At 45.5% G+C, this 10239-nt stretch overlaps 1 protein-coding gene across 1 annotated transcript; it reads left to right on the top strand.

The window, feature by feature from the left end:
- The first annotated feature begins 1988 nt into the window (after nucleotides 1–1988).
- LOC125466195 (keratin, type I cytoskeletal 19-like) lies at nucleotides 1989–9257 on the top strand. Its single transcript, XM_048560398.2, has 8 exons — nucleotides 1989–2478; nucleotides 3657–3739; nucleotides 5551–5707; nucleotides 5826–5987; nucleotides 6715–6840; nucleotides 6926–7143; nucleotides 7724–7791; nucleotides 9008–9257. Exons 1-8 carry the CDS (start codon nucleotides 2065–2067, stop codon nucleotides 9100–9102), a joined length of 1323 nt encoding a protein of 440 aa, XP_048416355.1. The 5' UTR covers nucleotides 1989–2064; the 3' UTR covers nucleotides 9103–9257.
- Nucleotides 9258–10239: the final 982 nt, after the last annotated feature.

The following is a 10239-nucleotide window of genomic DNA, read 5'->3' as shown; positions in this document are numbered from 1 at the left end:
CAACCTATCTCTATCTTCTTTTCTCTCCATCTTCGGTCCGCTTCCCCCTCTCTCCCTATTTATTCCAGTTCCCTCCCCCCATCCCCCTCTCTGATGAAGAGTCTAGGCCCAAAATGTCAGCTTTTGTGCTCCTGAGATGCTGCTGGGCCTGCTGTGTTCATCCAGCCTCACACTTTGTTATCTTGGAGATAGCTGGATGCAGGTTGGCGGGTTATTGTGGTTGGTCAGTGAGAAGGATGGAGCAGACTGTTGATTCAGAAGATGGACAGGTTGGGGGTGGAGAGATTTTGAAGCTGGTGAAGTCAATATTCAGGCCATTGGGCTGTAAGCTCCCGAGGCACAATATGAGGTTTTGTTCCTCCAGTTTACATTTGGCCTCACTCTGACAGTGGAGGGGGCCAAGGATGGACATGTCACTGCGGGGGGGAGAAGGACGGGGAGTTAAAATAGATGACAAGCGGAAGGTCAGGTGCATGCAGAGTGCAGGGGCTTCACAAAACAGTCCCTTAGTGTGCATTTGGTCTCTCCGAAACAGAGGCCACATCGGGAGAAACGGATACAGTAGATGAGGTTAGGTGAAGTGCAGGTGAATCTCCATCGGATCTGGAAGGATTGTTTGGGGCCTCAGAAGGAGGTGGGAGGGGAGGCGTAGGGGCAGGTGTAGTACCTCCTACCTTTGCAGGAAAAGGTACTGGGGACGGTGGACCAACTCCTCCACTCACACCCGGTACCTTTCCCTGTAACAGCAGGACCGGCCCCTGCACCTTCCCACTCATCTTCTGCCCCTGTTTGAACCAAGGCTGTAATGAGGCCAGGAGCTGAGTGTCCCTGGCAGAAGCCAGACTGGGTGTCACTGAGCAGGTGCTGTGTGATAGCGCTGTTACTGACACCTTCCATCATTTTACTGATGGTCGCAACTCGGCTAATTGGGTGGTAATTGGTCGGGTTGGATTTATCCCGTTTTGTGTACAGGACAAAGCAGGGCAATTTTCCACATTATCGGGCGTATAGATGTGTAATAACTGAAGGGAAGGTTGGTGAGCTGGTTAGCTCAGTTGTCTGCATGCCTGGCTTGTGATGCAGATGACACTAACAGCTTGTGTATGTTTACCATGAAGGACTCTTCTCCTCAATCTGTCCCCAGGCATGAAGTGCAGTGACCCTCAGGTTAAACTGTCTCCGGCTTTCTCTCTTTCTCATGTGAGAGGGAGACTACAGTGATTTTGCACTGGAACAGCCTGGCTAGGGGCACGGCAAGATCTGGAAGACAAGAATTGATTGATTAATTGGAAACTCATCAGCTTTTTGACCCGCAATGAGTGGAGAATGAACATTCGGTAGTAGATTCGCCAACTTTAGGTACATTTAAGTCGTCATTGGACAAGCATATGGACGTACATGGAATAGTGTAGGTTAGATGGGCTTCAGATCGGTATGACAGGTCGGCACAACATCGAGGGCCGAATGGCCTGTACTGTGCTGTAATGTTCTATCTATCTATCTATCTAACATTACATTGCACCTGGTTGGAAGGAATCGATATAAATGAAGTTGCAGAGTAAAAGCCAGGTAGATGATGCAACACTTTTAGAAACCTGAGACATTCCAATCAACTGCTGTGTTCAGTCCCTGCGGCTCCTGTAAATGAGAGGAATGATTTTCTTGTCAAGCTGAAAATAAGTTCAGATTTTAAAAGTAAAGCATTGCTGAGAAATGAGATGCTGCTCAATGATAACAATGGATTCTAACACCAGCTCTCTGAGCCTTGCATAAGAGCGGCCATGGGAAAGTAAGCTGACTCTTTGTAAAGGAGTACAGCCCAGCCCAGGGTGTGTTCTGTCTAAACTCTCACCATTCACCCCTTACATCTTCAGTGTCACCCTGCCAGCTTCAGTCCCAGGTGAGGGTGTGCGTTTTGCTGAGAGCAGCAGTGCTCACAGCCAGTGTGTGAGGAGAGGCGGGCCTCCTGCTGGGGATATAAGGAGCAGTGAGTGGTAGTGACATTCGCATTGTGCAGCAGTCGGTGAACAGACTCCTGTCCTCGCTGCCTCTGTGCTCAGCATCATGTCTGTTTACTTGTCAAAAGGCAGCTGGGGCAGTGGGAGCTCCCTACGATTCTCACAGAGTGGAGGTGGCAGATCCAGTGCCCGGGTGTATCAGTCTCAGAGTATGTATGGGTTTGGGTCACAACCTCGCATCGCCTCAGTGTCCAGCATGGCATTGGGCAGTGGCCTGGCAGCAGGAAGCAGCTCCCTGAGCAGTGGGCTGGCGATGGGAGGCGGCTCACTGGTAGCTAATGAGAAGATGACCATGCAGAATCTGAATGAGCGCCTGTCCACCTACCTGGAGAACGTACACTCCCTAGAAGATGCCAACAGCAAACTGGAACTGCAGATCCGCCAGTACAATGAGAAAGCAACGCCCGCTCAGAGAGACTGGAGCGTCTACTGGGTCACCATCAAAGATCTCCGTGACCAGGTGAGGATCACAGTGACAGGCTCAGAGTCTAAGGATATGGGGGAGGCCGTTTAGGACTGAGAAGCGGAAAAATGTCTTCACCCAGAGAGCGGTGAGCCAGTGGCATTCTCTGCCACAGAAAGCAGTTGAGACCAAAACATTGAAAGTTTTCGGGAAAGGGTTAATTGGAGTTCTTAGAGCTAAAAGGATAAAAGGGTATGGGGGAAGAAGGTGGGACCAGGATCAGCCATGATTACACTGAATGGCAGAGAAGATTTGAAGGGCCGAATGGCCTGCTCCCGTTTTCTGTTTCTGTCAACCTGCACCTTCATCTGCACGTGCCTACAGCAACAACTTGTATCCTGATAGCACCTTTCAAGTGATGAACTATGCCAAGGCACTCATTTAACAAACTAGGCATGCAGGTAGTGAGTAAAACTGAGTGCTTCTGCAGTGTCCTAAGGGGAGAGAGTGAAGTAAAGAGAGGGTTAGGATTGTCGTTGAGGGGAGGCTTTCAGAACCTGCAGCTCAGAAATCTGCATGGAGCCTCACCAGTGGTGGCTGATTAAAATTGGAGATTCTGCAGAAACCAAAACAATACAAAGTGTAGTGCAAGAAGGAGATGGTACACATTGCAGGGGCTTGGGCTGGGGGAACGGGGGTGTTAGGGCGGGGGAGTGGGGGGGTTACAGTAGGGGAAAAGGGGGAATTGGGAGGGAGTGGGGATGTTACAGTGGGGGCAAAGGGGGAATTAGGGTGCAGGGAGTGATGTAATTACAGTGAGGGGAGTGGATGGATTACAGTGAGGGGTTTAGAGTGGAGGGGTTAGAGTGGGGGCAAGTGGAGGGGTTAGGGTGGTGTGTGTGGGGGTTTAGGATGGGAAATGGAAGGTGGGGGAGTTATAGTGAGGGGAATGGAAGAGTTAGAGTTGTGGGTGTGGGAGGTTTAGGGTGGGAGGGTAGAGGGGTTAAGGTTAGGGAATGTGGAGGGGTCAGGGTGGGGGGGAATTACGGTGGGGACGTACAGGTAAAGGAGATGCCAATGAAGTGTGCAGTCCTCAGTGTTAATCAGATATCATGCTCCCCACCCCACAAACCAAAAGTAGGAGCCATCTGTAAATATTGTTGTGGTCGGCTGCATTTATCTTCTCATTTTCTATCAAACTGTATAATTCATTGGTGGCCTTCTGTATTTGACAGATTAATAATTGCATCCTCGATAACTCCAGGCTTATGCTGCAGGTTGACAATTCTAAACTTGCTGCTGAAGACTTCAAAAACAAGTGAGTAATCACTGTGGCATGTTTAAAAAGTTAACTGTGCTTTCCCTCTGCAGAAGCTGCTGGACATGCTGAGTTTCTCCAGCACTTTCCGATTGTGTTTCAAATTTCCAGAAGCATGGTGTTGTGATTTAACATGTTGCTGGGGCTGCCGTTGGCTTCAGTTTGTGACCCACCTGTTGGCTCAACTGCGCTGAAGGCATCATCTTCCTATTCAGGACATTTCAGCCCAGGATTGCCCCAAAGTGTCCTCAGAAGGTCTGTTTGCTGCAGATAATCTCAATTTAAACTCAGCAAGTCTGTACCAATTCTAAATATCAGAACTCAGTGCTTTTCCAGAATGAAGAAGGTTTGTAATTTAAGTTACCATTTACTTAAAAATTAAAGCATCTTTAAAACATACAAATGTACAATTATTAATGTGCAAAATATCCAGAAAATTCATGGGATTAAGAAATAGACCAAGAGTTGCACAAAAAAAGCTTTTAACTTAAGCCTTCATGTGTGTTTTGAAGAATTTGCTGGAATTACATATGAATCAGGCAATGCCTTTGTGCCAGGAAGTGAGATTTCATCACAAATGGTTTGTCTCCTTTTATTAAAGTGATGTTTAATATTGAAAACAAAAAGCTGGAGAAACTCAGTAGATCTGGCAACATCTGCGGAGCGAGAAACAGAGTGAATGTTTCAGCTCAATGACCCAGCATCACATCAGAGTGTTCAGTTCTGATAAATGGTCCATCCCGACTTGAGATGGTTAACTTTTTCTCCTCAGACCTGCTGATTTTTCCAGCCTCTTTTTCTGTCTGTACTGAAGACACTGAAAAACTAAAATAATTTGCAGTTCTGTGGAAGGGTCACCGGACCCGAAACGTTAACTCTGTTTTCTCCTCCACAGATGCTGCCAGATCTGCTGAGCGTTTCCAGCAACTTTTGTTCTTGTACCTGATTTACAGGATCCGCAATTCTTTTGGTTTTTATCTTGCTTTTGTATTCGATTACTGCCAATCAACTTCTCTCACCCAACAAGGGACAAATGTCTATTCCAAAACTGAGGAATATCCAAGGAATTTGATGATCCTTCAGGTCACACACACAGATCATTTGAATAACTGAGGGACTGGGGGTGGGAAAAGAGACTATAGAAGTGAACAGAGCAAAGTCACTGTCTACCTTCTCACCCCAGTGCCTGCACTGGTGCTGTCAGGTCGAACCCTTCATTGTCAAGAGGCACTGATTAAAATGAGTGTTCCCCGTACTTGAGAATGGCTGCATTATGGAGGAGCTCACTTTGTACATGTTACTTTATTCACATGAATGTAGTTGGCAAAAAAAAAGCTGCACTGCCCTCATTATATTTGTAACTTCCCGCTCAGGTCCTGAACCGCACCCAAAACCTCCTCTACCAACTATCCCCAACTCTCCTTTCACCACCCCACCCCTCCGCACTCATCCCTTCCCTCTCCCCGTGCTCTCTCCCCCTCCCTCTTCATTCCCTTTCCTCCTTCTCCTCCCTCCCCTCTACCTCACCCATCCTCCTCCCCCTTTTCTCCCTTCCCCATTTCCACCTCCCCTGCCCCTCCCCCCCCACTCCCTCCATCCCCTCCCTGGCTCCCCTTCCTTCCCTCACCCCTCTCACACAACATTGTCTTGGGAAAGGCAGAAATACTAAGCCAGGAGACAGGAATCTTGAGCATTCTTCCCCAACCCTTGCTTTAAATTTTGAATCTTTCGGTAAGATACCAGAGAATGCTTTTTCACTTCCCGTCTGGCACTGAATATGGAAATGAAATGCCCCCTGTGTGTATGTTTAGATTTGAAACGGAGCTGGGAATCCGAATGGCAGTGGAGGCAGATATTAATGGATTGCGTAAATTGTTGGATGATATGACACTGGAGAAGAGTCAACTTGAGATGCAGATTGAAAATCTAAAGGAGGAGTTAATCTACATCAAGAAAAATCATGAGGAGGTCAGTGACAGGCTCAGTACAGGCCACGCAACCACTTTAGCATTTTAACCAAAGGTTTCTAATGAGTTGTGTTTTCCTTTTGGAGAGGGTGGGAACTAACTGAATGATGTCTCTTTAGGAACTTAAGGGCCTTCGTGGTCAGATCTCTGGTAACATTACTGTGGATGTCACAGCTGAACAAGGTCCGGATGTGGCGAAGGCTCTGGCTGAGCTCAGGGAAGAGTATGAAAATATAGCAGCTAAGAACAGACGTGAAGCTGAGGAATGGTACTCTCAACAGGTAACTGGGCAGCTTGTGGGGTTATGATTATTTCAGTGCGATTATTGAACTGCCACAGCATTCAATACGAGGCACCAGGCTGTGAGTCTGCAGATTGCATTATTCATCCCATTCCAGAATTGTGCACGCATCTGTGCCCTGTCTGTACGCCCACACCAATCTCTGACATCCCAGTTCTTCCTCATGACCTGGCAACATTTCTCACTGAAAGAAAGTGTGTTCCTCACACCTACAGAGTGCCTTTTATAGGCTTTTGTAATTATTCTAATGGGCTAGCTCCCACTTCTGGGTGTGTAGGCATTGCCCCCTACTCTGCTTCTCGTATGGGAAGTTGCCAGTTGATCACCTCTGCCCTCAGCTCTGTGGCTGTTTCAAACATCTCCCTGTGAAATTCTCCAATTCTCCAACTCCCTCAATGGGCAAGATGCAAGAAAATAACTTTGGCATCAGATTATAAACAATAAACTAGTTGTAAAGGTGCAAATCTCTCAATACCCCAGGACAATATGACATCTGGCGACTAGATGGATGACTGAACCAGTAATCCAGAACCCCAAGCTAATGTTCTGGGAACATCGGATAAATCCCATTAGCATAACCTTGTATCCCAAAATTAGAAATAACGAGCGTTAACCCTTGATTGTGTGAACAGTGTATAGTGGCAGATTAGCGGCATTGATTTAGACAGAGAACTGCTGGTTAAATGCTTGTTTTAATTCTTTTTCAGTGTATAACTGTGCAGCAGGAACACTCTCTCAGTGTTGACGCCTGTCAAGCAGAGAAGGCCCAACTGACTGAACTGAGGCAGAATTTGCAGGGCTTGGATATGGACTATCAGTCCCTGCTTAGCATAGTGAGTACAGCAGGTATGAGTAACAATGTGGCACACAGTGAGCTATTGGAAGTGTAGGATTGACATGTCATTGCTTGTTGTGCAGATTGCATCTCTGGAGGCAAATCTTAGAGACGTTGAGCTTCGTTATGCTGGTCAGAGAGACGAGCTTCAGATAACCATTAGCAGGCTGGAGGCGCAACTAATAGAAATCCGACGCAAAATAGAAGAGAATGTGAAAGAGTATGCCACACTGCTGGACAGTAAATGTTTGTTGGAGAGGGAAATTACCACCTACCGTCAACTATTGCATGGGGGCTCGAGGTAAGAAAGTAATGAAACTAAACATGACATCAATTTCAGATTTACTGCAGCCTGGCAGTTGCTTTGGGTGATTATGGCAAATTTTGTGCTCATCAATTAGGAATGTTGGTGTGACATTTGGAACACCTTTTCATTTCAGTTCTGGGCTAATCCTTAAAATTTTAGCTTAGCACAAGAGTAATCTGAATACATTCTAGAGCTTGTGTTGTTTTAGTTAAATTCCAGGGGCTCAGATTTTATTTTAGTATTGGATTTTTACTTTGCTGTGTCATTTACGCTGCTTACTTGAAATTATTGAATAATTGATGTGTCAGCCTTGGCTTTCAATGATCCAAAGAGGCTGTAACCAATGATCTAATGATCCAGACTTAATAAGTAGAAAAAAAATCAATTTTCAAACTTGTGTATTTCTTAATGAGATAAAACACATCAGCTAGCTATAAAATGCTTTAGAAAACTTCCAAGTTAATGAAAAGCACTGTATAAGTGTAGCTTCTTTCTTTACATTCAGATCCAATCATTGTGGTATTCCTGTTGAAGGCATTTAGAATTTTTACTATTTTCTTTTTATTTTCACTAGCCAAATATCAAATTCACAAACAACAGGTCAAAACAAGACAGTTGTGATCAGAAGTGAAGTGAGATCTGGTGAGTTTGACTATTTTCAATCTTGTTACCAACGTGACTCCATTATAACCTAAAACAAAGAAGGATGTATAAAGTTCAAGCCTGCAGTTATGGCAATGAGTGCTGGATGATCAGAGGTTGTTCCACTGCTGGGGGTCACAGGCTCAGGACTATTTCAGGCTGGTATGAAAAATGTCCTCACTCAAAGGGTTGTGAACTTTTGAAACTCTCAATCTCATCAGTGGAAGCTCAGCACCAAATTTATTCAGGATTGAGATTGCTACATTTTGGGGGCATGGCAGATATGAGGATTGGGTGGGAAAGTGTGGCTGAAACCTAAGGAGGTTGAAGGAGACACTTCCTGTTCACTACCTTCTTAGACTCTGATTGACAGAGCCAGCATTGTCCAGGGCCCTCATTTGTAATTTCACCCCTTGGTGTGCGTCTGTAGCTTTCACAATAAGAAAACCTGATCCTAACTAAGCAAGAGAGGAAAATCATGTAAGATATCCAGTGAGATCTGTCTGATGCCCAGGCAAGTATTGAGCTCCTATGAAAATCCCTTCATGATTGAGGAGCTGAATCATCTCTCGTGTCTAAATATATAAAAAATAGTCATTGTCAGGACATGCCAGGCAGCCTCAAGAAAGGAGGATAGGGCTGAAACAAGGTCTGGAGGGAGTGCTCAATTGAACGCCATATTTTTCCTGGGCAGGATTTAAGAGACAATATAAAGAGTGTAGAATATCACGTTGCCTTGTAGTACAGCCTGCCTAATATGTATATAAGCATGAACTATAGAAGCAGTGAATACAAATGCAAGGGTGGCACTGATTAGGAGGCCAGTAGAATGACAGAGAACAGTGTGCAGGCAGGACAGAATTATCAGGCGAACAATGAAGGTCTAGAGTAGGGATCCAGTGAGATTTCTTTTGATGGCGGTGGTGGTGGTGGTGGGGGGGGGCGCGGGGGGGTGTAGGGGTGGAGTGGGGGGGAGGGGCTGGTGTGCAGTTTGGAAGGTAGACTGCTGAAGATAGATGTGACCCCTTTGAGATGCTGGCGTGGAGGGGAGAGCAGAGAGATTGGGAGCCAGAGGTCGTGTGATGGAAGTCTGGGAAGTTGTTGCTAACTCAGACTAAAAATTATACTGGCATTAATTGGTGATGGGTAATATCAAATTTACAAAAAGATCAATTAATCATCCAACTAATCCATTGATTAATACTTTCTTTTAAAGAGCCTGTTGTCTCGAAGACAGTGAAGAGAGTGGTGGAGGAATCAATTAATGGTGTTGTGGTATCCTCATCTGTCGAGAACATCAGCATCAAGTAATAACAAGCTAACCATTTTGATCTATCATCTGCATTTTCCAAAATATACCTCTTTTCTATTAGAAGAAAGAAACCAAACCTTCAAAAACATAACATTTTAATGCTTTTCCATCTGCCTGTATTTCTGAGGATTCAATAAAGTCCTGTGGAAGCGGTTGTCTTATGTTGTAATGTTTGTAGCTCCATCTGGAGCTTTGAGTCTTTCTTATCATCATCTGTGCAAACTACAAGCAGCTCCAATGGGCAGGGGCCAGCCTCACATGAAACAGCATGAGTGAACCCTCAGTGGAATCCCACAGTCGGAAACCATGTAACTTAGAGATGAGGTTACAAAGCAGGACACTTGTTCTGTCAAAAACGAATTGAGGGCTTGTAATGATTACAGTTTACAATAATGTGTTAGGATCTTTTGCCCTTAAATGATTCTTAAGAGAACAACAGTGCTAAACAAAGTTTGACAAGAAGCCAAATATCCAGGCAGGTGAAAGAACACTTTGATCAATGAGTTAGATTCTAAGGAGTGTCCTTAACTGCAGAGCTCCAGTGGCAGATTTCCAGATTTGACTGCCTCTTCAACCAAAGGGACAGCCACTGAAGTTGGAGTGATACCAATTAGCATGGCTCGAGGGAATTGGAGGAGCATAGATCACCAATGCTCAAGGATTGGAGTGGGTTAGAGATTGGGGGTAGGTTGGGAAGGAAATAATGATGAGACCTTTAATGTCAAGAGCTATATTGATAAATGAGCACAGCGGGTAATAGGGGACAGGATTTGCTGCGTTTTAGGATATGAGATCATCATAAATTCCGAAGCCCATGATAACAGAGAGTAGAAGATGAGAGAGCAGCCAGGACTGAACTGAAACGGTAGGGTCTAGAGGGCACACTGGCAGGGCTGATGTTCTCAGCAAGGCAAGAGCTGACACAGGGCCTGAGTTAGACAATGTGACAGGGGTGGAAGTAGGTGACTGCAGTGATGTCATGGATATGTGGTGGTTACATATCACACAAATCCGTTCTGAGGAAGGGCCGCTGGACCAGGGACGTTAACTCTGTTTTCTCCTTCACAGATGCTGCCAGACCTGCTGAGCTTTTCCAGCAACTTTGTTTTTGTTCACACAAATCTGGATCTGTTTTA

Source organism: Stegostoma tigrinum, chromosome 31 (genome assembly GCF_030684315.1).
Source record: "Stegostoma tigrinum isolate sSteTig4 chromosome 31, sSteTig4.hap1, whole genome shotgun sequence".
NCBI lineage: Eukaryota > Metazoa > Chordata > Chondrichthyes > Orectolobiformes > Stegostomatidae > Stegostoma > Stegostoma tigrinum.
The sequence above is the reverse complement of the archived record's forward strand: the minus strand, read 5'-3'. Positions and strand labels throughout refer to the sequence as shown.

Coding starts and splice junctions, on each gene's coding strand:
- LOC125466195 (XM_048560398.2), top strand. CDS start 2,065: ATGTCTGTTTACTTGTCAAAAGGCAGCTGGGGCAGTGGGAGCTCCCTA. Junction 3,740..5,550: donor GCTGAAGACTTCAAAAACAA/GTGAGTAATCAC, acceptor GTGTATGTTTAG/ATTTGAAACGGAGCTGGGAA. Junction 7,792..9,007: donor CAGAAGTGAAGTGAGATCTG/GTGAGTTTGACT, acceptor TTTCTTTTAAAG/AGCCTGTTGTCTCGAAGACA.